The sequence below is a fragment of the Pristiophorus japonicus genome, chromosome 18 (assembly GCF_044704955.1).
Source record: "Pristiophorus japonicus isolate sPriJap1 chromosome 18, sPriJap1.hap1, whole genome shotgun sequence".
In the NCBI taxonomy this organism is placed as follows: domain Eukaryota; kingdom Metazoa; phylum Chordata; class Chondrichthyes; family Pristiophoridae; genus Pristiophorus; species Pristiophorus japonicus.
Window position 1 is genome coordinate 88,986,307 of NC_091994.1, and position 27,770 is coordinate 89,014,076.

Sequence of the window (27,770 nt, forward strand, 5' to 3'; positions counted from 1 at the left end):
AGAACCTTGTCTCCACAAGGACTGTGCGGTTGTCACTGATACCAATGCTGTCATGGACAGATGCATCTGCGACAGGTAGATTGGTGAAGACGAGGTCAAGTAGGTTTTTCCCTCGTGTTGGTTCTCTCACCACCTGCCACAGACCCAGTCTGGCAGCTATATCCTTCAGGACTCGGCCAGCTCGGTCAATAGTGGTACTACCGAGCCACTCTTGGTGATGGACATTGAAGTCCCCCACCCAGGGTACATTCTGTGCTACCCTCACTGCTTCTTCCAAGTACTGTTCAACATGGAGGAGTACGGAGTAATCAGCTGAGGATCAGCTGAGGGAAGGTGGAAAGTGGTAATCAGTAGGAGGTTTCCATGCCCACGCTTGACCTGAAGCCATGAGACTTCATGGGGTCCAGAATCAAAATTGAGGGCTCCCAGGGCCATCCCATCCCGACTGTATAACACTTTGCCATCACCTCTGGTGGGTCTGTCCTGCCGGTGGGACAGGACATACCCAGGGATGGTGATAGAGGAGTCTGGGACATTAGCTGAAAGGTATGATTCTGTGAGTATAACTGTGTCAGGCTATTACTTGATCAGTCTGTGGGAAAATTTAATTTATTTAATTAAATGAATTTAAATTCCCCAGCTGCCATTTGAACTCGGGTCTCTGGATCACTAGTCCATAAACACTATGCTACCATTCCTCTGCCTCTCAGGTTATTTCTGGCCAGGTATGTGTGACAAAGAATCAGAACTATCTACTCACGGGATGACAAACTCCTGAATGTTGCTGATGATCTGTTTTCCCACCATGATGATGAACAGTTGCTGAGCAAGTTCGATCAGACACCCTCCTGGGCCACACTGTCGGAATGAAACAGGGCAAGTCAATTCACACACACGACAGTCTCGGTCAGGATGAAATATTACAACAGGCAGCTGGGAGAGAGAGAGAGAAGTATGGAGCAAGCAGGACAGGTAAAATAATAATGAGCCAACTCCACAGTTATTTTCCCAATGAATAAATGGCAAAAACAAAAACAGCATAATCGTGAGGCTTCACTACATGTAGCCTAAAGACAGGGGACAGTGCTTGACCCTGGGGACACAATGTTCTGGGAAAAATAAGAATCTCCTCATACAGTGCTGCAATTCTACCCCCCACTCCCTCGCCCTCCCCCCCACCCCCGCTCCCCCTCACCCAACCCACAACCCACGCTCCCCCCACCCCCCCTCACCCAACCCACAACCCACAACCCTTTCTGCCTGCTTCAGAATTGGGTCAGTTTGAGATGCATTCATTGCTCAGCATTTCTCCCTGCTGTTCTCACCCTCACAGTACAGGAGATCCAGGGCGTGCTATTGGGAGACAGGGCTTTCCTCGCCTCCCTTACACATTCAAACTAGTCTTATCTACAAAAAGAAAAAGGGAGAAGAAATGCAAATGCTGCAATAAAAACAGAAAATGCTGGAAATATAGAAAAGGTCAGTCAGCCTTTGGTAAAGCAACGGCAACGTAATGTTTCAAGTGTGATTGCACATGAGTAAGATAAACAGTCTCTCATTTCAGTACATGGAGCACGGAGATGGTCACCCAAGATCTAGGAATGGGAGTGCGGTGGGGGGGGGGGGAGGGGAGGGTGTCGGGGGGTAATGGTCTGAATAGGGCAGTCCTGGAGGGGGAAATTTGGAGAAAAGAAATGGACCTTTCCAGACAGTCTGCTACTTACATCTTCGTTCCTCATCCCAAACAGCTTGCCATAATGTCCCGGGTAACCCACAAACCTTATGAAAAACAGACAAGAAATTTTTAGAAAGGAACTTTCCACTCTCAGTCTGGAGTAACAGCAACAACTTGCCTTTATAGAAAGCACCTTTAATATCGAAAAAGATCCCAAGGCGCTTCACAGAGACAGAGTTGTAGGGTTGGAAGCGGTGACAAAGAGCAGAGAGACCATGAAGGGATTTAAATACAAAGATGAGGATTTTAAATTGAAGGCTTAGGGGGACTGGGAGGCTGGCCAGGACAGAATTGGAATAGTTGAGCTTGGAGGAGACAAAGCACGAATGAGAGTTTCATCAGCAATTGGGCAGAGGCGGATAATGTGAAGGTAGGCGGTCTTTGTGATATGGGCTTGGTAGCTCTGCTTGGGTCGAATAGGATATTGCGGTTGTGAACAGTCTGTTTCAACCTAAGACAGCGGCTTGGAAGAGAAATGGAATCAGTGACAGGATTTAGAGTTTGTGGCAGGGGCCAAAGACGATTACTTTGGTCTTCCCAATGTTTGACGGGAGGAAATTGCATCTCACCCAAGACTGAATGTCAGACCAACAGTCTAACAGTGCAAAGACAATGAAGGAGTTGAGAGATAGAACTGAGTGTCGTCAGCATACCTGTGGAAGCTGACCTCATGTCTTCATTAAAGGGCATCATGTATATGAGGAAGAGGAAGGGAACAAGGAGAGGTTCTTAGGATCTCCAGAGGTATCAGTGTGGGGTGGGAAGAGAAGCCATTGCTGCAGATGCTCTGGCTACAATTTGATAGGTAAGAGAGGAACCAAATGAAGGTAATTCCATTGAGTTGGACAACGAAGGCGAGGGATGATTGTGGTTAACCATATCAAAGGCAGCAGAGAGCTCAAGGAGGAAAAATTCACCAGTCACACAGGATGTCATTTGTGACTTTGATTAGGGCTGTTTCAGTAGTTTAGCAGGAGTGGAAACCTGACTGGATAGATTCAAACACGGAGTTGCGGGAAAGATGTGATGTCATGTACACCAACACCCTTCTATAGGGTGGCTATAAAATTAGAACAGCAAATGTATTACTGAGTACTTTGGTGCTTTTTGTAATGAGAAACCAAGGTGAAGGGTGAGAGATATTTGGGTTTTAAACCATGTAGATTGTAGGAGGATGTGAAGACTGAGTGAGATAAGGATAACCATTTTCAGATACTGGGTTAGAGTGAATTATAGTCAGAAATAATGTGATGAGTCTTGATTTCAATACAGTGAGGATGGAGGAAAGACATATAGTAAATACCTTCATATTTGGAGCTTAGGATGAGCAGAATTATTGATCAATGCATCCCTACATTGCAATGGCGTTTTCACTCGGGGCTGGACCCTCAGATATTGATACACATAGCTAAACCTTTCTTTACTATCTATATCTTTCTGCTCTGCGAGTTCTTCCTTTTGTTTTTAATACGGAGCCGTGCTCAGGAAAAATCCCAGTGATTATCTCCAAGGATCAATAACCTTCTCGTTTGAACATGAAAACTACGTATTTTTGACTCACCTGCCTTTGACAAATGCCACGTAGAATGGGGAGGAGTAGAAGTTTACAAACTGGAACACAAACACTTTAAAGGTGAAAGCATCATCGAACTGCGTCTGTGTGCGGTGCATCTCTGCACAAGACAGAAAAGCAAGTATCAATGTGTAGGATCTGGGAGCAAGAATGAGCATGTGTGTAGGACTAGTGGATATAAATACACGCACAGACACACACAGCGTTATACACCCAGTGTGTACACAAACAGCCGACATACATTCTGACTCACGCTATCATACCCAGTTTATGCACCATATACATTCAGGCCTACAATCACAGAGTCTGACCACATTCTGGCATACCATGTAGCTACAATATAAATATGGTTTGCTACTATAATATAGCAGAGTGTGTGTAATTATACAGACTTCCTGTTTAATCGGCAGCAACGCTCAGTCATTTTCACGCCAGGGTCAGAGGGCATTTTGAGCAGCACGTAAGGTCATTGAGTTTGTTGTAGATTGGCTTCAACATGTTCATACTGGCCCTATGCAAACATGTTGGTGTTCTACTGTCATGTATTCAACTATCATTGTAACCCATGTATAAGCTGACCCAAGTTGTATACCTTGAGAACAATGACCACAAGGGGCGAACTTGTGGGAGACACTCCTAACCTGGACTTTCAGGTATAAAAGGGGAAGCTCCACCCACCTTCATCACTTGAGGTCTTGGTAATAAAGGTAATTGATCACAGACTGACCTTCTCTCAAGTATGGGCCTCGTGTGCATCTATACTGTATAGTAAGGACATATCATTGGCGACGAGAAACTGGGATTTAAATCACGCGAGCATGGCCACTAGCAGCACAGAAGAGAGGTACTGTGTTGGTGATGATTGGGACGACTTTATTGAGAGACTACAGCAAAGTTTTGTCACTAAGGAATGGTTGGGACAGGATTCGGCCGACAAACGCAGGACTCATCTCCTGACGGTTTGTGGATCCAGAACGTACTCCCTGATGAAGGACCTCCAAGCGCCAGAGAAGCCGGCGGACAAGACGTTCAAAGAGCTCAGTAAGTTGATCGGGGAACACCTTAAACCGGCGAGCAGCATGCACATGGTGAGACACCGGTTTTACATGCACCGGCGGCGAGAAGGGCAAAGCGTTCCAGACTTCGTGGCAGATCTCCGGCGACTGGCGAGCCTATGTAAGTTCCCAGATGCATGCAGAGCGGAGATGCTGTAAGACTTTTTTTATTGAGGGCATCGGGCACGCTGGGGTTTTCAGGAAACTGATTGAGACCAAAGACTTGACCTTGGAAGCGGTGGCTCTGGTAGCCCAGACATTTATCTCAGAGAGGAAGAGACTAGAATGATGTATGACAAAAATCTTGGCTCAAATGTGGCAAAAGACCAAGGAGTCAACATTGTTAACGCGGCACACAGTTCTCTAGGCAGCATGTAGTCGAACCCAAAGGGGGAATTCAACAGAGACAATGGCTAGCTGAACGGCGATTCACGCTATCGTAATGTACAATGCGGCCAGTAATGGGGCCATCAACACCCGTTAATGGCGCGCTTAAGGACAGTTACAGAGACAGTCAGAGACGATCGACTGGTAATGGACCTTTTGTTTCCAACAACGGGGCCTCCAGCTCATGCTGGAGGTGTGGAGGCAAACACCCAGACAGAGCTTGCAGGTATCAGCAATATACCTGCAGAAACTGCAACGTCAGCGGTCACTTGGCGCGTATGTGCAGGAAGCCTGCAGCCATGTTGATGTACGAGGAGGACGGGCCCGATGTAAGCCCTACGAGGCCAAATGAATACTGGGGGAAATCGCTGGAAGCTGAAGTTCAGCAAGTTCATGTGGAGCACATATACAGTTCATATACCAGGACGCCACCGATAATGATGAAAGTGCTCCTCAATGGCATCCCAGTATCAATGGAGCTAGACACGGGGGCCAGCCAGTCCCTGATGAGTATCAAACAGTTCAAAAGGTCCAAGACCAGGAGGCCAAAATTATTGCCGATTAACGCACAGTTACGGACATATACAAAGGAGATCATGGTAGCGCCATGGTAGTCGTGACCCACAAAGATTCGGAGAACAGGTTGCCACTCTGGATTGTCCCGGGGGATGGTCCCGCACTACTGGGGAGGAGTTGGCTTGCTGTCATGAACTGGAAATGGGGTGATGTCAATGCAATTTCTTCTGTGGAGCGAGCATCATGCTCACAGGTCCTGGACAAATTTGACTTATTATTTCAACCTGGCATCGGCACTTTCATGGGGACCAAGGTAGTGATTCACATAAAACCGGACGCCAGGCTAGTACACCACAAGGCCAGAACGGTGCCGTACGTGATGCGGGAAAAGATAGAATGCGAATTGGACCGCTTGTTGAGGGAAGGCATCATCTCGCCAGTCGAATTCACTGACTGGGCGAGCCCGATTGTGCCGGTGCTCAAGGCGGATGGGTCGGTTAGGATATGTGGCAATTACAAGGCCACCATCAATCGGGTGTCACTCCAAGACCAGTACTCGCTACCGAGAGCGGAGGATCTCTTTGCGGCGCTATCCGGTGGCAAACTTTTTTCAAAATTGGACCTGACCTCAGCTTACATGACCCAGGAGCTGGCGAGTGAGTCGAAGAAGCTGACCACCATCACGACACACAAGGGGTTGTTTGAGTACAACAGATGTCCGTTCGGGATTTGTCCGGCCGCAGCGATTTTTCACCGAAACATGGAAAGCCTCCTCAAGTCGATTCCAAGGACGGTGGTTTTTCAAGACGACATCCTCATCACGGGTTACGATACTGAAGAACACCTCCACAACCTGGAGGAGGTGCTACACAGACTGGACCGGGTAGGGCTGCGACTGAAAAAGGCGAAGTGCGTCTTCTTAGCTCCAGAGGTAGAATTCCTGGGGATGAGGGTAGCAGCAGACTGGATCAGCCCTACTGCGTCTAAAGCGGAAGTGATCCAGAGAGCACCCAGACCCTGTAACACGATGGAGCTGCGTTCGTTCCTGGGGCTCCTGAACTATTTTGGTAACTTTCTTCCCAAATTGAGCACGCTGTTAGAGCCGCTACACGTGCTCCTATGCAAAGGTCGCAATTGGGTCTGGGGGGACAGCCAGGAAAGGGCTTTTGATAGAGCACGCAATTTGTTATGCTCCAACAAACTGTTAACGTTATATGACCCGTGTAAGAAACTTGTTTTAACATGTGATGCGTCGTCCTATGGGGTCGGGTGTGTGTTGCAGCATGTGAATGCCAATGGTCAGTTACAGCCAGTAGCTTATGCCTCCAGAAGTCTGTCCCAGGCAGAAAGGAGCTACGGGATGGTAGAAAAGCAAGCGCTAGCATGTGTATATGCAGTAAAAAAAATGCACCAGTACCTGTTTGACAGGAAATTTGAGCTGGAGACAGATCACAAACTCCTAACGTCCCTTTTGGCCGACAACAAGGCCATAAATGCAAATGCGTCGGCCCGCATACAGAGGTGGGCACTCACGTTAGCCGCCTATGACTACACAATTTGGCACAGACCGGGCACTGAAAACTGCGCCGGTGCACTCAGCAGGCTCCCACTAGGCACAACTGAGGGGGCAACTGAGCATGATGCTGAGATGGTCATGGCTGTTGAAGCTTTCGAAAGCGAAGGCTCACCTGTGACAGCCCGTCAGATTAAAGTCTGGACAAATAAAGACCCGCCACTATCTTTAGTTAAGAAATGTGTCCTGAATGGGGACTGGGCAGCCACGTACGGGGCATGCCCCGAGAAATTTAAACCATTTCATAGGCGCAAGGATGAACTCTCGATTCAGGCTGATTGCGTACTGTGGGGAAACCGAGTAGTCATGCCCCAGATGGGCAGAGAGGTGTTTATCAGAGAACTTCACAATGAGCACCCTGGCATTGTCATGATGAAGGCAATTGCCAGGTCACACATTTGGTGACCAGGGATAGATGCAGACCTGGAACTTTGTGTTCGCAGGTGCAACACGTGTGCTCAGCTGGGCAACGCACCCAGGGAAGCCCCCCTTAGCCCCTGGTCCTAGCCCGCCAAGCCATGGTCATGCATCCATGTGGACTACGCAGGTCCTTTCATGGGAAAAATGTTTTTGGTTGTAGTAGACGCCTACTCCAAATGGATTGAGTGTGCCATTTTAAATTCAAGCACATCCTCTGCCACGGTAGAAAGTCTACGGGCAATGTTCGCCGCCCATGGTCTACCGGATGTCTTGGTCAGCGACAATGGCCCGTGCTTCACAAGCACTGAATTCCAGGACTTCATGGCAGGCAATGGAATCAACCATGTCAGAACGGCACCGTTCAAGCCGGCCTCAAACGGCCAGGCGGAACGAGCAGTGCAGATAATCAAACAGGGGATGCTCAGAATCCAAGGGGGTTCCCTACAAAGCCACTTATCACGCCTCCTGTTGGCCAATAGATCCCAACCACACTCGCTCACAGGGGTTCCACCCGCAGTGCTGCTAATGAAAAGGACGCTCAAAACCAGGTTATCCCTTATACACCCTACTATGAAAGAAATTGTTGAGAGCAGGCATCAGTCACAATGTGACTACCATGACAGGAATGCGAGGGCGCGATGTATTAATGTCAATGACCCTGTTTTTGTCCTTAATTACGCTGCAGAGCCCAAATGGCTTGCAGGCACTGTGATTGCCAAAGAGGGGAATAGGGTTTTGGTAGTTAAACTTATCAATGGACAAATCTGCCGCAAACACGTGGATCAAACTAAAAGGAGGTTCAGCAACCCCATAGAAGAAGCAGAGGAAGAACACGACGTAGAGTTTACGCCACCACAGGTGACCGAACACTGGAACCAAGTGAAGGAGAGCCCAGTCACTGTGGGCAGTCCGGACAGGCCTGAGGCACCGCAAACAGCAGACACTCAGGCCAGCGCCCAACAACCAGAGCCCCAACTCAAGCGCTCTACAAGGGAGCGTAAACCACCAGAGAGACTTAACCTGTGATCCCAATAAGACTTTGGGGGGGAGGTGATGTCATGTATTGAACTATTATTGTAACCCATGTAGAAGCTGACCTAAGTTGTACATCTTGAGAACATTGACCACAATGGTCGAACTTGTGGGAGACACTCCTAACCTGGACTTTCAGGTATAAAATGGGAAGCTCCACCCACCTTCATCACTTGAGGTCTTGGTAATAAAGGTAACTGGTCACAGAGTGACCTTCTCTCAAGTATGGGCCTCGTGTGCATCTATACTGTATAGTAAGGACATATCATCTACATTTGACACTTGTGCCATATCAATTACTCTTGTTGTGGTAAACTGACCTTTTCAGTCGCTTTTGACTTGTAAAAGCTCAATGTGTGCCAAATGATTCCACTTATGCAAATACACATGTTTCAAATCCATATGCTCCATCCTTGGGGCTTCCCAAAGATCAGGGCTGCGTTTACTGTTTTAGGGCACTTTAAACTATTAGTCTATTCCATTGGGAACTGCTTATAATCTAGATTAAAACTGGATAGAATGGGATCTATAATGGACATCAAAGGGGTCAAAAGCTTCTGTGTCTGGGTTGAATCTGACTTTGGTCTTCGAGCTGACAGTCAAGGGCAGAGGCATCACCTTATTTACACCAGGTGGGGACTGACTCCAGATTTAATGTGCTGGTGGCCTGTGATAGTTTCCTTACCCCATCTGGTGAGTTTTTCTGCCAGTGACGTGTAGATCTGACCCATCAGCAGGATGAGTACAAGGTTGACCATGGAGCTGCTGATGTTGGCGATGTTTCCAGCCTGCCGGGGATTAACGTAATGCACTGAGTACAGCCCCAACAATTGGAACATGTGTAACATAACAACTAGACAGGAGGAATGACCACTTGGATAAAGAACCAGAAGGCTGTCATCACTTGTGGAACAGTACCCCAACAACTGTTAGTGCCCACAGGAGAAGAGGAGAGAAAACTGGATCTTAATAATGTGTGCAAGGGTGGTCTAACCGGCACGTACTTGCTGCTGCAATATTTGAAGACCCTCCTTCCCCCCAACACCAAAGAATTAAGAAGATTCAGGATCTTCTGCATGGAAATGAAATCTGGATATCGTGAATCGAGAGCTGCCATCACTGGGGAAAGGTCAGAAGTGATATTTATCGTTAGCAATGCAACACAGATTGCAAACCAATTTACACAGATCAAAATATGCTACATACTTAAAACAAACTAAGTGAGTGACCACCTGACCTCAAGACTTTAATCTTCAACCAGTTCTTCACTACAGACCTGCACCTTTAATATTGAAGCCGTGTTTCACCCAAAGACAGGACATTTTCACTGACTAATCTACCACCTTGTGCTCATAGCTTTCTCACTCAAGTGGTACCTGCTCCCTGTTCCCCAACGCTTTCAATTCAGAATCCTTGTGTTCATTTATAAGATCCTTTCTTGGCCTGTCCCTTGCCTCATTTTATCACTGAAATCTCCTCCAGCCCTGTTACCTCCCTGAAGACTCTGTTCCTCTGACTCTGACTTTCTGTGCATCTTCCTTTCATTTGCTAAACCACCCGTAGTGGCATTCTTCAGCTGCCTCAGTCCTTCCTGTTAAGTATGGAAGAACTCCACAAGACTGAGTACTGTGAGCTTAAACTGATGTGACCTTAGTCTCTTTAATATAACTCCAGAATGTCGAGCCAGGATGGCAGACAACCTTTTATACTCCCTTTCACGAGGTGTGCAGGTGACCCTTGGGCCTCCAACAGTTGCGCCCTCTGGTGGCAAAACTTACACAGTTACAATGTTTACCTACATAACATTACTCCCCCCCCAAAGTCTTTGATACAAATTATTTACAAGTTGAGACAATCCGGGGCCCTATGCTCCCTGGTTGATCGTCTGAATTCAAACTCTGGCATGGATGAGTTGGTCGGACAATTGCTGCACTGCGGCGCGGCTGGTCTGACAGGACTGTTGGGAATGGTGGGTTCATCCTCTTGATTGACAGTGAGGTCGATTGCTGGTTGGGTGTGTGTTGGTGGATCGATGATGGTGATGTCCTCTTCAGGTTGTTCCTGGTTGTCGGTGAGCAGTTTGGTCTGATCCAAATGTTTTCTGCACGTTTGTCCATTCAATAGTTTGGATGGACAAACACTCTATTCCCCTCCTTGGCCAAGACAGTACCAGCAACCCATTTAGGACCATGACCATAATTCAGGGCCATCAAAGGGTCGTTAACATCAATGTCACGTGATACAGCCGCGCGATCGTAGTGCACATTTTGCTAGTGACGCCATGTTTCCTCATGATCATTTAGATCCGGGTGGACTAGGGAGAGCCTGGTTTTGAGTGCTCTCTTCATTAACAATTCTGCAGGGAGAGCCCTAGTGAGCGAGTGGGGTCGCGTCCAGTAGCTGAGCAGAACCCGAGATAAGCAGGTCTGCAAGGAGCCTTCCGTCACGCGTTTCAAGCTCTGCTTGATAGTTTGGACTGCCCGTTCCACTTGACCGTTGGATATATGCTTAAACGGGGCAGACCTGACATGCTTGATGCCATTGCGGGTCATAAACTCGTTGAATTCCGAGTTGGTGAAACACGATCCATTGTCACTGACAAAGATGTCAGGCAAGCCATGGGTGGCGAACATAGCCCGGAAGCTTTCAATGCTGCCAGTAGATGTGCTGGATGACATGATTACGCATTCAATCAATTTAGAGTAAGCGTCTACTACAACTAAAAACATCTTTCCGAGAAAGGGGCCAGCAAAATCTACGTGGATCCTGGAGCACGGTTTGGAGGGCCATGACCACAGACTCAATGGAGCCTCCCTTGGTGCATTGCTCAGTTGTGAGCACGCGTTGCACAGGTGTATGCATGACTCTAAGTCCGAGTCAATGCCGGGCCACCAAACATGCAACCTGGCTATAGCTTTCATCATGACTATGCCTGGGTGGGTGTTGTGTAGGTCGCGTATAAACGTTTTCCTGCCTTTTTTTGGCAAAACCATGCAATTACTCCATAAAATACAATTCGACTGGATGGACATTTCATCTTTGCGTCGGTGAAATGGCTTAATTTCATCTTGCATCTCCCCGGGAACATCTGACCACCTCTTTTTACAAGTGATAGCACAGGATCCTGGCTGGTCCAGGTCCTGATCTGGCGAGCAGTGACGGGTGACCCCTCGCTCTCAAAAGTATCCATGACCAGAAGCAAGTCTGCGGGCTGCGCCATTTCCACCCCGGCAGTGGGCAATGGTAGCCGACTGAGGGCATCAGCACAGTTCCCCGTGCCTGGTCTGTGGCGGATAACATAGTCATAGGCGGACAATGTTAGTGCCCATCTTTGGATGCGGGACGAAGCATTGGTGTTTATACCTTTGCTTTCTGAAAACAGCGAAATGAGCGGTTTGTGGTCGGTTTCAAGCACAAACCGAAGTCCAAGTAGGTATTGGTGCATTTTCTTAACCCCATATACACATGCTAACGCCTCTTTCTCGACCATACTGTAGATTCTTTCAGCCTTAGACAGACTTCTAGACGCGTATGCAACCGGTTGAAGTTTGCCCGATACATTGGTTTGCTGTAACACACAGACGACCCCGTACGAAGATGCAACACAAGCTAGCACTAATCATTTACACGGATCATACAGTACAAGTAACTTATTAGAACAAAGTAGGTTTCTGGCCTTCTCAAAGGCTGTCTCTTGAGATTTACCCCAAACCTAGTCGTCACCCTTACGTAGCAACATGTGCAATGGTTCCAGCAAAGTGCTTAACCCGGGTAGAAAGTTACCAAAATAGTTGAGGAGTCCCAGGAACGAACGCAGTTCCGTCACATTCTGTGGTCTGGGTGCATTCTTGATGGCTTCTGTCTTTGAGTCCGTGGGTCTGATGCCATCCGCCGCAATCTTTCTCCCCAAAAATTCGACCTCTGGCACCAGGAAAACACACTTGGAGCGTTTCAGCCTGAGTCCTACTCTGTCTAGTCGACTTAGAACCTCTTCCAGGTTGTGCAGGTGTTCGGTGGTGTCACGACCGGTGATCAGGATGTCGTGTTGAAACACCACGGTGCGCGGAACCGATTTCAGCAGACTCTCCATATTCCTCTGGAAGATGGCAGCAGCCAAGTGAATCCCAAAAGGGCACCTGTGGTATATAAACAGTCCTTTGCGCGTGTTGATGCACGTCAATCTTTTCGAAAATTCAGCCAACTCCTGTGTCATGTAGGCGGAGGTTAGGTCCAACTTGTTTAACGACTTCTCCCCTGCTAACGTTGCGAAAGTTATCCGCCTTGGGTAGCGGGTACTGGTCCTGTAACGAGACTCTGTTGATCGTTACCTTGTAGTCTCCGCAGATTCTGACCGTGCCATCGCTTTTCAACACCAGAACAATTGGACTGTCCCACCTCGTTGAACTCGACTGGCGATATAATTCCCTCTCGTTGAAGTTTGTCCAGTTCGATCTCGACTTTCTCCCTCATCATATATGGAACCGCTCGAGCCTTGTGATGAACGGACCTTGCAATGGGGACTAGGTGGATCTGCACCTTGGCGCCTGTTAAGTTGCTGATACCTGGTTCAAATAGCAACGGAAACTTGCTCAGCACTTGGGCGCATGAGGCATCATCCACTGAAGAAAGTGCTTTGATGTCGTCCCAGTTCCATCGAATCTTTCTCAGCCAGCTTCTGTCAAATAGCGTTGGGCCTTCGCCTGGTACAATCCACAGTGATAAATCATGCACAGCTCCATTGTACGATACCTTAACTGCCACACTGCCAATGACTGGTATGCAGCTTTGTCTGAATTGGGCTCAGTTTGGACCTTTGTGCCTTGTTGCCCCACAGTTTCTCAAAAGCCTTCTGGCTCATAATTGACTGACTCGCCCCCGTGTCCAACTCCATTGATACCGGAATGCCGTTCAATTTGACTTTCAGCATGATAGGAGGGCTCTTGGTGGTGAAGGTGTGTACCCCATACACTTCTTCCTCGGGTTGAGTTGCCTCTCTTGTTTGTTCTGCGTGATCCGCGCCGGATCGATCAATCATCCTCTGCCGACTCTGCCACGTGGTGAGTCGCAGCACTCTTGCACATTCGCTGGAGGTGCCCCATTGTTTCGCAGCCTTTGCACACGTAGTGCTTGAATCGACATTGATGGGTTCGATGATTACCCCCGCAGCACCAACATGGTGCTAATGGATTTGCATTCACGCCCGATGGCGGACTCTGAGTCATCTAGGTCTTGCAGCTGCAGGCGTGTAGAACCTGCCATATGCAGTTCTGCCTGCTAGCAACATTATTTTATGCATAATAGTTGCTGGTGAGCTTCGATGCTGCGAAGATATCTGTCTGGTATTATCGTTTGTGGATATGAATGCCTGGGCTGTCGTGATGGCCTTGCTTAGCTCTAGAGATTCAGCGGACAGCAGCTTGCGAAGAATGACCTCATGGCTGATGCCAAGCACAAAAAAGTCCCGCAGCATTTCCCCCCAAAATCCAGCAAATTCACAAGTTCCTGCAAGGCATCTCAGGTCAGCAACATAACTCGCCACGTTTTGGCCCTCGGAGCGGTGGTGCGTGTAGAAGCGATACCTGCCCATTAAGATGCTCTCCTTCGGCTTGAGGTGGTTCCGAACCAGCGTACACAACTCTGTATATGTCTTCTCCGCTGGTTTCTCCGGTGCTAGCAGATTCTTGATGAGGCTGTATATGTGGACCCACACACGATGAGGCGAATCGCCCTGCACTTGATCGCTTTATCGTCCCTATCCAGCTCGTTGGCCACGAAGTCATTGGTCGAGACGCTCAATGAAGACTTCCCAATCATCACCCTCTACAAATCCCTCTAAAATACCAATGGCAGCCATGACCGCGTGAAAGTTCGTTATCTGTTACCTGTCGCCAATTGTTAAGTATGGAAGAACTCCACAAGACTGAGTACTGTGAGCTAAAACTGATGTGACCTTAGTCTCTTTAATACAACTCCAGAGTGCCTAAGCAGCATGGCAGACAACCTTTTATACTCCCTTGCTCGAGGTGTGCAGGTGACCCTTGCGCCTCCAACAGTTGCGCCCTCTGGTGGCAAGTCTTACACAGTTACAGTGTTTACATACATAACACTTCCCTAATCTCTCGCTCCACATTTAAAAATCTCAAAATCCATCTCTTCAACCTAACCTTCAGTCATCCCTCCAAATTTCTTTCATCCTAATTCAGCAACTGTTTTCATATTATGCTTATTTGTGAGACATTGTTAACCTGAAAGGCACGCTATAAATGCAAGTTCTCACTGTTTTTAATGCTGGGGAATGTCGCATTTTCCATGACAAACACCCAGCGCCAACATCAGTCATTTTCAGATCAGATACAGAATGGATTAAATGCCCAACAGAGTTCCCTCTACACTGCCCCATCAAGCACATCATGGTCAGGTACAACATGTGATTGATACAAAGTAAAGCTCCTTCTATATTGCCCCATCAAACACTCCCAGTCAGGTTACAATGTAGATTAAAACTCCCTCTTGCTACATTACAACAGTGACTACACTCCAAAAGTACTTTAGTGGCTGTAAAGCACTTTGAGATGTCCGGTGGTCATAAAAGGCGCTATATAAATCCAAGTCTTTCTTTCTTTCTTCTTTCTCAACACTACCCCAACAATGTGCCTTTGCCTCAATGTTAGAAGAGCATTTACTATTACACTAGTGTGACGTTTTGCATTTCTCACATCCAATGTTCCCTGAGTGATATTGTAAATGAGTGCTGGTGGGAGCAGTGGCCACCAGGAACTTGATTTTAGGTTAAAGACAATACACTAAGGTAAGTTATTGTGCTTGGCTTCTGCAGCAGAGCTTCATGCACATGGGAACGCGAACATGCAAATTGTCCCTAATTATTTTAAACAGCAGTTTAACATTAGCAAGAGTTACCCTTGTCTCACCTGGGTCATTAGAATGGCGTTGCCTGTATGGTACATCATCATACTGATAATCCCACGGTACATGATCACTGTCACCAGAAAAATCATCACTACAAACAGCTGGGCAGGGCAGGGAATATGTGAAATGGAAAGAGTGATAGTCGAGGGCAGAATCAAGGGATAGGAAGAGAAAGAACGGGTTGCAGGAGAGAATGGTAACAAGAAGAGATATAAAATAAAGAGATTGAAAAATGGAAGAACAAGAAAGACAAAATGGAAGTTGCAAAAAAGAATGAGAGAGTGAATGAGAAGAGAGTGGAAAGGAGAAGCAAGAAGCCAAAAATGGAGGCGTAAAGGAGAGAATAGAAACTATTAGTATTTCATGGAAAGTATTAAAAACAATAAATTCCAGCTCAATTAAACCAGCAGAGCCCAACAAGCCTCCAACACTCCCCATTAAACCAATCTAGCTGAACACATCCACTATTCCCAATAATCCAGCACAACCCAATACCCCTCAGCATCCCCCATTTAACCAGCACAACCCAATACCCCTCAGCATCCCCCATTTAACCAGCACAACCCAGTACCCCTCAGCATCCCCCATTTAACCAGCACAGCCCAGTACCCCTCAGCATCCCCAATTTAACCAGCACAGCCCAGTACCCCTCAGCATCCCCCATTTAACCAGCACAGCCCAATACCCCTCAGCATCCCCCATTTAACCAGCACAACCCAATACCCCTCAGCATCCCCCATTAAACCAGCACAACCCAATACCCCTCAGCATCCCCCATTTAACCAGCACAGCCCAGTACTCGCCTTTAACCAGGAGTGTTCTTTCCCAACAGTGAAAACACAATGTGAAAACCTTCCTATGTCCAGCTCTGTCTTAACCTTACTGAGCAGCAAACAGGTCAGAGTACATATGTTTTGCATGGGACTCTGTGAGCTGGGCATTAGAATCTATCACAATTCAATTATCAAGAGCACGTGCAGCATAGAAGTGAATACGTAGCAAAAAAAGCAAGACAAGTAATTCAAACTCTTCCCTTACTGAAGCTCTACCTTCCAGTTTAACATTCCGAGCCTGGTATTATTAGTATTTTGGGCTGTCAGTTGAGGCATTTACTTGACGTACTGATGCTGTTGCAAGTCCCATCTTTGGTTGAGTGAGTTGGCTCTGCTGCCCACAGTTCAGGGATAATCCACCTCTGCTAGAACAACAATGGAAATATGTGTGGCAGACAGCATGGACCGCCACTGTTGTATCTCTGTGCAAGCGGGCTGCTTGCTTGGCCTGCCCTTGTTTTCACAAGGTTTCACAGTGCAGACTTTACCCAGCAATTGGAGAAGTACTGTAGTCAGAAATGAAAGTCACAATGTGTTATGTATTAATGCTTGGGGGTCACCAGACACCAGAGGGCGCCGCAGTCGGAGGTCATCGGGCTGTACGCATGTGGCATGAGTGCTTGTTCACCTGTATGTAAGCTGGGTATCTTTGTCAGGCTGGCACTCTTAGGCTGGAATAAAGATGGATCAGGTTGCACCTGAGTGAGTTTACAGTAACCAGACTCTTGAGTCATTACACAATTCTTGGCTTTGAAACAACTGCCCATGAATCTTTGTCTTGACCACAGGTGCTAACAGGCAGGAGCACCCAAAGGCCCAATTCTTTCTAATAAAATTTGTCCTCTCACCATAACTATAATAACCATGGACCCTGTGATGATCCGGGATAAGCGGTCTTTCTCGGGGAAATACGGCTCCTTGACCCCAGTGATTGGATTCTGTTCCATTGTTGGTGCCATTGCTGCAAACTCAGGTCTGGGACGTTCCTGCAGGAAAAGAGCTTCTGTTAGAGAGCAGATTTGAGTGCTGGTCTTAACTCTCTAACATCTGCTCATGTCGTCCTTCAATTCACCCTGCTGTTAACACCCAGCACCATTACTGTATACAAGCATTACAAGCATTGAAAGGAATGCTACAACAATTGGTTTACGGGATCACTTGAGAGGTGATCCAAAACTCGGCTGCCCGTGTCCTAACTCGGACCAAGTCCCGTTCACCCATCACCCCTGTGCTCGCTGACCTACATTGGCTTCCGGTTAAGCAAAGCCTGGATTTCAAAATTCTCATCCTTATTTTCAAATCACTTCATGGCCTCACCCCTCCCGATCTCTGTAATCTCCTCCAGCCCCACAACAGCCCCCGCCCCCAGATGTCTGCGTTCCTCTAATTCTGCCCTGTTGAGCATCCCTGATTATAATCGCTCAACCATTGGTGGCCGTGCCTTCTGTTGCTTGGGCCCCAAGCTCTGGAACTCCCTGCCTAAACCTGTCTACCTCTCTTTCCTCCCTCAAGACACTCCTTGTAACCTATCTCTTTGACCAAGCTTTTGGTCATCTGCGCTAATTTCTATTTATGTAGCTCAGTGCCAGATTGTTTTATCTCATAATACTCCTGTAAAGCGCCATTGGAACGTTTCGCTACGTTAAAGACGCTATATAAATACAAGTTGTTGTTGTTGTTGTTGAGTGTTAACAGTGGCCCAATCCGTGACATTTTTTTAAGCAGTAACTTTGCCGCCAAACAGAACAAAGCCAAACAGCATCTATTCAAAGTCAAGCATCTATCGGGACCACATGGGAACGATGCCTCGAACACCCAGCTCTTCTTTCTTACATTGAAAGCAGTAGTGGAGACAGTCACTCACACAAACATTCTTTCCTCATCCCTCAACATTTCAGTATCACAGCTTCTGGATCTGGTTGAATCCTTTTCTGTCCTTGCAAGTTTTATTGTAAATTAACAAAAATCAGAAATTATGCCATTTTGTCCCCATTGCCTTCTTGGTATCATTCAGCACCTTCCATTTAGATGGGCTAGAAATGCTCTGAGTATCTGGGGATCATGTTTATACTTGCAGAGGTTGGTTGGGTCAGTATCTCCAGGATGCAATGCTCAATGTAGATTTGTGACAGTGCACTGTCCCAGAGTACATCAGTTGACCATAACTGCTCAGAAAATCAACTATTTCATTAACACGATACTGTTGTCCTCCCCTTCTTCTTATTATGAGATTACTTAACATTTTTATTTTATTTCATAAATTCTATGAAATAACATAAAAACATTAAGTAATATCATAATAAGCAGACAGGGAGGCTAACGGTATAATTTAAAACATTAAGTATCATTATTTAGAGTGATTTTATTTAGAATGGGACTGTAACAGTACCAGAGACATAATGCCTACCCAACCCATTATCCACAAGCCACGGCCACCTACCTTCCACTGGGATTATGTTTGGGTCAGCTCCACATTATTCAAATCATTTCAGAAGATATGAAAAATTATCTGAGATTTGACTATCAATGGAAATGTTGAAATTTCATGTGATTTGCCTTTAACAGGACGGGAGAGTGGAGAGCACCAGTTCAAACTGTCACAGGACGGGAGAGTGGAGAGCACCAGTTCCAACTATCACAGGACGGGAGAGTGGAGAGCACCAGTTCAAACTGTCACAGGACGGGAGAGTGGAGAGCACCAGTTCCAACTATCACAGGACAGGAGAGTGGAGAGCACCAGTTCCAACTATCACAGGACGGGAGAGTGGAGAGCACCAGTTCCAACTATCACAGGACAGGAGAGTGGAGAGCACCAGTTCAAACTGTCACAGGACGGGAGAGTGGAGAGCACTAGTTCCAACTATCACAGGACGGGAGAGTGGAGAGCACCAGTTCAAACTGTCTCAGGACGGGAGAGTGGAGAGCACCAGTTCAAACTATCACAGGACGGGAGAGTGGAGAGCACCAGTTCAAACTGTCACAGGACGGGAGAGTGGAGAGCACCAGTTCAAACTGTCACAGGACGGGAGAGTGGAGAGCACCAGTTCAAACTGTCACAGGACGGGAGAGTGGAGAGCACCAGTTCAAACTGCCACAGGAGCATCCAGTTGTGCCCCGGTAACTGCCCCCAAAGGAAGTGGAGTGTGGGAAATTGCACTCCGCTTCCATTGAGGGGTGGTAAGGCCAATTCTGCGGCGGGAGCAGTGCTTCCACACTGGGGGCTAAAATTCCCGGCCCCAGAAGGTTACCGCCCCCAAGATGGGAGCCTGTGCGGGGAGGCAGAGGGAAGTGGAGGGGAGATGGGGGCGGGGGATGGAGGGGAGAGTGGTGGAGGTGGGGGGCGGAGAAACCCAGGGCGGGGGACAGGAGGGGCCACATTGCAGCGAAGGTCTGGGGGGGGGGGCGATGTGTGTTGGAGGGGCGGGCCTGGGGGCTCTGTGCCTCGGTGCGGGGAGTGTTCAGAGTGGGGTGGACGGGTTGACTGGTGGATGTGGTGTGGTTGGCATCGCGGGGGCATGGCTCCGGGGTGGTTGGGGCTGGGGGCTCGACATCCGTGGGTGTTCGGCATTTGGGAAGGATTCTGACGGGACGGGGCGGGTTGGGTGCGGGGGGAGTGTTCCCAGTGTTGGGTGGGTCCGGGGGCCGGGAGGGGGGGGCAGGGTCTTGGGATGGGGGGGTGGGCTGTTTGGGGCTGGGATGGGGGGAGACTTCTTCACTCGGGGAGTTGTTGGCCTGTGGGATTCCCTGCCGCGGAGAGTTGTTGATGCCAGTTCATTGGATGTGTTCGGGAGGGAGTTGGATGTGGTCCTTGAGGCTGGGGGGGGTCGGGGGTGTGGAGGGGGCGTGGGGGGGAGGTGCTGGGGTGGGTGATCAGCCATGATCTTGTTGAATGGCGGTGCAGGCTCGAAGGGCCGAATGGCCTACTCCTGCACCTATTTTCTATGTTTCTATGTTTCTAAAAGGAAGTATTAAGCTTTCAAGGATCTTAACATCAACAAGACAGGACTGGACTAGACTGACAGGATGACTCAGTTGGCATCTCATACCTAATTTTTTACTCTTACCTCCTCCTCCTCAAAGTTCATGCAGTCCCAGTGATGTGCCAGAGTGGCATTCTTACGCTTCCAGTACTCTAGGAAGGTCACCGCCCAGAATGACATGAAGATGCTGAAGAAGACTGTGCCAGGATGGTCAAAGAGGTAACCCAGCTACAGAGCACAGAGGCAATGATACAACAACAGACAAGTCAGAGCTGTGGTATGTCCCACCAGGGAATGTAAGTCTTTAAGAAATGGATCTTGCGGTCATCACTGAATTATGTTCTACTAATTAATAAACAGGTCAGAACAATTAGGAAAGACTGAACGGACTTCTCTAGAAAAGAGGCTGAGGGGTGACCTAATTGGGGTGTTTAAAATTAAAGGGGCAGGATAGGGTAAACATGTAGGGAAGCATAAAACTAGGGGTATTAAATATAAGATAGTTATTGCAAAAGTTTCTATAGATATGTAAAGAGAAAAAGGTTAGTAAAGACAAAGTAGGTCCCCTGCAGTCAGAATCAGGGGAAGTCATAACGGGGAACAAAGAAATGGCAGACCAATTGAACAAGTACTTTGGTTCGGTATTCACTAAGGAGGACACTAACAACATTCCGGATATAAGAAGGGTCAGAGGGTCTAGTAAGGAGGAGGAACTGAGGGAAATCCTTATTAGCCGGGAAATTGTGTTGGGGAAATTGATGGGATTGAAGGCCGATAAATCTCGAGGGCCTGATGGATTGCATCCCAGAGTACTTAAGGAGGTAGCCTTGGAAATAGCGGATGCATTGACAGTCATTTTCCAACATTCCATAGACTCTGGATCAGTTCCTATCAAGTGGAGGGTAGCCAATGTAAGCCCACTTTTTAAAAAAGGAGGGAGAGAGAAAACAGGGAATTATAGACCGGTCAGCCTGACATCGGTAGTGGGTAAGATGATGGAATCAATTATTAAGGATGTCATAGCAGCGCATTTGGAAAGAGGTGACATGATAGGTCCAAGTCAGCATGGATTTGTGAAAGGGAAATCATGCTTGACAAATCTTCTGGAATTTTTTGAGGATGTTTCCAGTAGAGTGGACAAGGGAGAACCATTTGATGTGGTATATTTGGACTTTCAGAAGGCTTTCAACAAGGTTCCACACAAGAGATTAATGTGCAAAGTTAAAGCACATGGGATTGGGGGTAGTGTGCTGACATGGATTGAGAAATGGTTGTCAGACAGGAAGCAAAGAGTAGGAGTAAATGGGTACTTTTCAGAATGGCAGGCAGTGACTAGTGGGGTACCGCAAGGTTCTGTGCTGGGGCCCCAGCTGTTTACACTGTATATTAATGATTTAGACGAGGGGATTAAATGTAGTATCTCCAAATTTGCAGATGACACTAAGTTAGGTGGCAGTGTGAGCTGCGAGGAGGATGCTATGAGGCTGCAGAGCGACTTGGATAGGTTAGGTGAGTGGGCAAATGCATGGCAGATGAAGTATAATGTGGATAAATGTGAGGTTGTCCACTTTGGTGGTAAAAACAGAGAGACAGACTATTATCTGAATGGTGACAGATTAGGAAAAGGGGAGGTGCAACGAGACCTGGGTGTCATGGTACATCAGTCATTGAAGGTTGGCATGCAGGTACAGCAGGCGGTTAAGAAAGCAAATGGCATGTTGGCCTTCATAGCGAGGGGATTTGAGTACAGGGGCAGGGAGGTGTTGCTACAGTTGTACAGGGCCTTGGTGAGGCCACACCTGGAGTATTGTGTACAGTTTTGGTCTCCTAACCTGAGGAAGGACATTCTTGTTATTGAGGGAGTGCAGCGAAGGTTCACCAGACTGATTCCCGGGATGGCGGGACTGACCTATCAAGAAAGACTAAATCAACTGGGCTTGTATTCACTGGAATTCAGAAGAATGAGAGGGGACCTTATAGAAACGTTTAAAATTCTGATGGGTTTAGACAGGTTAGATGCAGGAAGAATGTTCACAATGTTGGGGAAGTCCAGAACCAGGGGTCACAGTCTAAGGATAAGGGGTAAGCCATTTAGGACCGAGATGAGGAGAAACTTCTTCACCCAGAGAGTGGTGAACCTGTGGAATTCTCTACCACAGAAAGTTGTTGAGGCCAATTCACTAAATATATTCAAAAAGTAGTTAGATGTAGTCCTTACTACTAGGGGGATCAAGGGGTATGGCAAGAAAGCAGGAATGGGGTACTGAAGTTGCATGTTCAGCCATGAACTCATTGAATGGCGGTGCAGGCTAGAAGGGCCGAATGGCCTACTCCTGCACCTATTTTCTATGTTTCTATGTTTCTATTAATAAAGTCAATACGAAGTTCAGGAGAAACTTCTTTACCCAGAATCAGGTTAGAATGTTGGACTTGCTAACACAGGGAGTAATTGAGGCAAATAACATAGATGCCTTTAAGGGAAAGCTGGATAAGTACATGAGGGAGAAAGGAATAGAAGGTTATGTTGATAGGGTGAGATGAAGCAGGATGGGAGGAGGCTCGTGAGGAGCATAAACACTGGCATAGACCTGTTGGGCCAAATGACCTGTTCCTGTGCAGTAATTTTTATGTCATTATATGTAAGAATGGGTATGAAGACCTGCCAATTTCTAATGGGTTCACAATCTGCATTGGTGAAACAAAGGGGCTGTAATGAGCGAGTGAGAAACTTCCTTCACGTTTGCTTTTTTCTGTCCTTTCTCCTCCCGAGTATGGAGTGAGAGAGAACTCCAGGCAACAGCCAGCACTTCCACGAAGCAATGGGGAGTCCAGAAAATGGCTTCAGTTTTCCTAATATTTCATTGGAGGAAACTTCTGCTCACTGGGCTGAATTTTCACCACCATTCTGCGCCATTCTTTTGGCCTACGCTGTTTTTTTCGGAGCAGACTAAAACCTGCAAGTTTCGTCAAAGTTTCTGCACCATTCTAAAGTAGGTACACCCGATTCTTTTTAGTTCCTGATTTTGCTACTTCACTGGGGGTGGGACCTGCCAGGTGCGCCATGTCTGGCCATTTAAGTGAGTTTGGCCAAGTATAATTTTTTTCTAAAACAGCACACTGCACCCTTTTGAAAACCTTACCTACACTTAAGGAAATCGGCAGAGAGAAGACACCATTGTTTCAGCAGAGCTGAAGACACTGCACTGGCAGGGGGGGGGGCGGGGGCAGGGGGGCCTTTTGGCCCAGGATAGAAGCGGGCCGGTGCAAGGTGAAGGGGGCTTTCGGCCCGGGATTGCAGCAGCACCAGCTCTGTAGAAGTGGAAAAAAATCTATAAATGTTAAAAAGGAATAAAGGAATTTCATATGGTTTCATATATTGAGATTTCAGTCTGTTGTCCCAAGTATCATTGATCTATTTTACAAAGGGGAAATGCTTGATTTGTGCCTCAGCCCTTCAGTGTGTCCCTCGTTACCCTGGCAACCTCAGTTTTTGGGCGCAGACCTTAAGCTCCACCCACCGAGCTAAAGGACATCTGCACCGCTCCAAAATGAAAAGTTATGCCAGCAAAACTTGGAACTTTTTTTTTGGTGCAGTCGGCCCACTAAAACATCGGACATACCTCTACAACTGCGCTAAAAAAAGTCCACGTGGAATTTTGGGTCCAGAGTAGCAATATTGGATAGGATAAACATAGATAAACAGTAGTGTGTTAATTAAGGTAGTGCGGTTGATGTGTATATGGACTTTCAAAAGGCATTTGACAAAGCTCCACATTATAGACTTGTTTGCAAAATTAAAGCCCAAGGGATTAAAAGAGACAGCAGTGGCATTGGTACAAAATTGACAGAAAGCAAAGAGTAGTGGTGAATGGTTATTTTTCAGACTGGACAGAAGTATACAGTGGTGTTCCCCAGGGGTCAGTATTAGAAACATAGAAAATAGGTGCAGGAGTAGGCCATTTGGCCCTTCGAGCCTGCACTGCCATCCAGTAAGTTCATGGCTGATCATTCACCTCAATACCCCTTTCCTGTTTTCTCTCCATACCCCTTGATCCCTTTAACCATAAGGGCCATATCTAACTCCCTCTTAAATATATGCAATGAACTGGCATCAACAACTCTCTGCGGCAGGGAATTCCACAGGTTAACAACTCTCTGAGTGACGGAGTTTCTCCTCATCTCAGTCCTAAATGGCCTACCCCTTATCCTTAGACTGTGTTCCTGGTTCTGGACTTCCCCAACATCGGGAACATTCGTCCTGCATCTAAACTGTCCAGTCCCGTCAGAATTCTATATGTTTCTATGAGGTCCCCTCTCATCCTTCTAAACTCCAGTGAATAAAGGCCCAGTCTATCCAATGTCTCCTCATATGTCAATCCTGCCATCCCGGGAATCAGTCTGGTGAACCTTCGCTGCACTCCCTCAATAGCAAGAACGTCCTTCCTAAGATTAGGAGACCAAAACTGAACACAATATTCCAGGTGAGGTCTCACCAATGCCCTGTACAACTGCAGTAAGACCTCCCTGCTTCTATACTCAAATCCTCTCGCTATGAAGGCCAACATACCATTTGCCTTCTTCACCGCCTGCTGTACCTGCATCCCAACTTTCAATGACTGATGTACCATGACACCCAAGTCTCGTTGCACCTCTCATTTTCCTAATCTGCCGCCATTCAGATAATATTCTGCCTTCGTGTTTTTGCCCCAAAGTGGATAACCTCACATTTATTGACATTATACTGCATCTGCCATGCATTTGTCCACTCACCTAACCTGTCCAAGTCAACCTGCAGCCTCTTAGCGTCCTCCTCACAGCTCACACCGCCACCCAGTTTAGTGTCATCTGCAAACTTGGCGATATTACACTCAATTTCTTCATCTAAATCATTAATGTATATTGTAAAGAACTGGGGTCCCCAGCACTGAACCCTGCAGCACCCCACTAGTCACTGCCTGCCATTCTGAAAAGGACCCGTTTATCCCGACTCTCTGCTTCCTGTCTGCCAACCAGTTCTCTATCCACGCCAGTACATTACCCCCAATACCATGTGCTTTGATTTTGCACACCAATCTCTTGTGTGGGACCTTGTCAAAAGTCTTTTGAAAGTCCAAATACACCACATCCACTGATTCTTCCTTGTCCACTCTACTAGTTACATCCTCAAAAAATTTCAGAAGATTTGTCAAGCATGATTTCCCTTTCATAAATCCACGTTGACTTGGACCGATCCTGTCACTGCTTTCCAAATGCACTGTTATTTCATCTTTAATAATTGATTCCAACATTTTCCCTACTACTGATGTCAGGCTAACCGGTCTATAATTACCCGTTTTCTCTCTCCCTCTTTTTTTTTAAAGTGGTATTACATTAGCTACCCTCCAGTCCGTAGGAACTGATCCAGAGTCGATAGACTGTTGGAAAATGATCACCAATGCATCCACTATTTCTAGGGCCACTTCCTTAAGTACTCTGGGATGCAGACTATCGGCCTTCAATCCCATCAATTTTCCTAACACAATTTCCCGCCTAATAAGGATATCCTTCAGTTCCTCTTTCTCACTAATCCCTCGGTCCCCTAGTACTTCCGGAAGGTTATTTGTGTCTTCCTTCGTGAAGTATTTGTTCAACTGGTCTGCCATTTCTTTGTTCCCCATTATAAATTCACCTGAATCTGACTGAAAGGGACCTACATTTGTCTTCATTAATCTTTTTCTCTTCACATATCTATAGAAGCTGTTTGATATTTCTTGATTCAAAGGGTTGTGAATCTTTGGAATTCTCTATCCCAGATGGCTGTGGATGACCAGTCATTGAGTATATTCAAAACAGAAATCAACAGAGTTTTGATACTAAGTGAACCAAGGGATATGGGGATGGTACGGGAAGGTGGAGTTGAGGTAAATGATCAGCCACGATCTTACTGAATGATGGAGCAGACTCGAGGGGCCAAATGGCCTACTCCTGCTCCTGCTCCTATTTCTTATGTTCGTATTCCTGTTGTGAGAGGGCATCTGTACTGTTACACAGATAGGGTAGTCCTATTTGGAGTTAGGTCACAGATCAGTCAAGATCTCATTGAATGGCGGAACAGACTCGAGGGGCTATACGGCCAACTCCTGTTCCTGTGTGGATAAGTAAGTTGCTATTTATTCATCACCAGACTGTCCTCAGGCAGCAATTTGTAATATCTCCAAAATGCAGATACTCCATGGACACAGATGTGAAAAGCTGTGGGATCCACGTCATCAATAATATATTAAGGAATGTTGGAACCAAAGGACTATGTACAGTTGACCTAATGTAGATGCAAAAACAAGTAATTACACAACCACATTGGCACCAATTATATAAACATATACACGCAAATAGACACAAATAATAACCACAGTTTTCAAAGACTTACTTCAGCCATGGAACAGATCTCTGAAATATTCCAAGTGTCACAGGTGTCACAGAGAGGACACATGAGGTACTGGCTGCTGATATTACAAATCTCTTTTCTGCAAGAAGTAAAACACATGGTCAATGTACAGGTTTGTGTGCACAGTCTCTCTGTCACACTACACATATATTCTGCACCGGTCTCAATCAACAAGGTTGGTAATTGGTTACATGGGCTGAATGCCTTCTCTCTTCCCCCACATTAATTGCTCCCCCCAAGATTTATTCCAACCTTTCCTGAAGACAATGAATCATTCTGGGGTAGAGTTTCACAGCAGTCATCCTTGGGTACCTCACTCAAATGGCCAATCTCCATGCACAAGGTTAAATAGTGAGAGTGGGTTACTTGACCTCGGTTGACATTCAGTCACATCCAAAGCTAACCTCGCCCGTTATGTACACACACACGTGCACACACTTTCCACCTGGGGTTGCCAAATAGTGATCAGGAGCAAGAACCGGGCCTGATATTCATCTCTCTAGTCCAGGAGCATTGAGGCCAATTGTAACATCCTCTTTGCTGCCCTTAATGAGGTCAGCTAACTCAGTGCAACCTGGCGATCGGATCCTGGAGCCTTCCTGGTCTGTTTCGACTTTGTTCTATTCTAGATGGTGCACGTGTCCACTGAGTGGCCAGCATTGCTCTCTTAGATTCTTATTCAATTTGCCCAATGTTGTCCCAAAGTTTTCAGTGTCTGGTAATCTAGCACACCTGAACCTTGTCTCTGATACTCTATATCTAATTATATAACCTTGACGGCATTATTTCAATTTCAAAATTCTCATCCTTGTTTTCATTCCCTCCATGGCCTCGTCCCTCCCTATCTCTGTAATCTCCTCCAGCCCCACAACCCCCCCCCTCCCCCCGAGATGTCTGCGCTCCTCTAATACTGCCCTCTTGAGCATCCCTGATTATAATCGCTCAACCATCGGTGGCCTGTTGCCTAGGCCCCAAGCTCTGGAACTCCCTGCCTAAACCTCTCCGCCTCTCTTTCCTCCTTCAAGACTCTCCTTAAAACCTATCCCTAATTTCTACTTATGCGGCTCGATATCAAATTTTTTATTCATAATACTCCTATGAAGTGCCTTGGCACGTTTCACTATGTTAAAGGTGCTATATAAATACAAGTTGTTGTTGTTGTCATATTTGCTAATGTTACAAGCCAATATATGCTGGCTTCCATTGCTCAATAGTAAGTGCTGTTTGCATTCATCTGTTCAGTTAAGCTCTTTAATTACTAACAACATTTACAACATCTAATAACACAATTCACTACATCCTCCTCGATTCCATG

The 27,770-nt window shown here is 46.9% G+C and overlaps 1 protein-coding gene across 1 annotated transcript in view; it reads right to left on the reverse strand.

The window, feature by feature from the left end:
- ano11 (anoctamin 11) overlaps positions 1-27,770 on the reverse strand; it is a 99,937-nt gene that overhangs the window by 17,164 nt on the left and 55,003 nt on the right. The window contains exons 15-22 of the mRNA XM_070860288.1: positions 26,438-26,534; positions 20,116-20,259; positions 16,900-17,037; positions 15,221-15,319; positions 8,977-9,079; positions 3,297-3,408; positions 1,725-1,779; positions 761-858 (exon numbers count right to left, since the gene is read on the reverse strand). Of these exons, the coding sequence (XP_070716389.1) occupies positions 761-858; positions 1,725-1,779; positions 3,297-3,408; positions 8,977-9,079; positions 15,221-15,319; positions 16,900-17,037; positions 20,116-20,259; positions 26,438-26,534 (846 nt within the window). The remainder of the gene's footprint in view (positions 1-760; positions 859-1,724; positions 1,780-3,296; positions 3,409-8,976; positions 9,080-15,220; positions 15,320-16,899; positions 17,038-20,115; positions 20,260-26,437; positions 26,535-27,770) is intronic.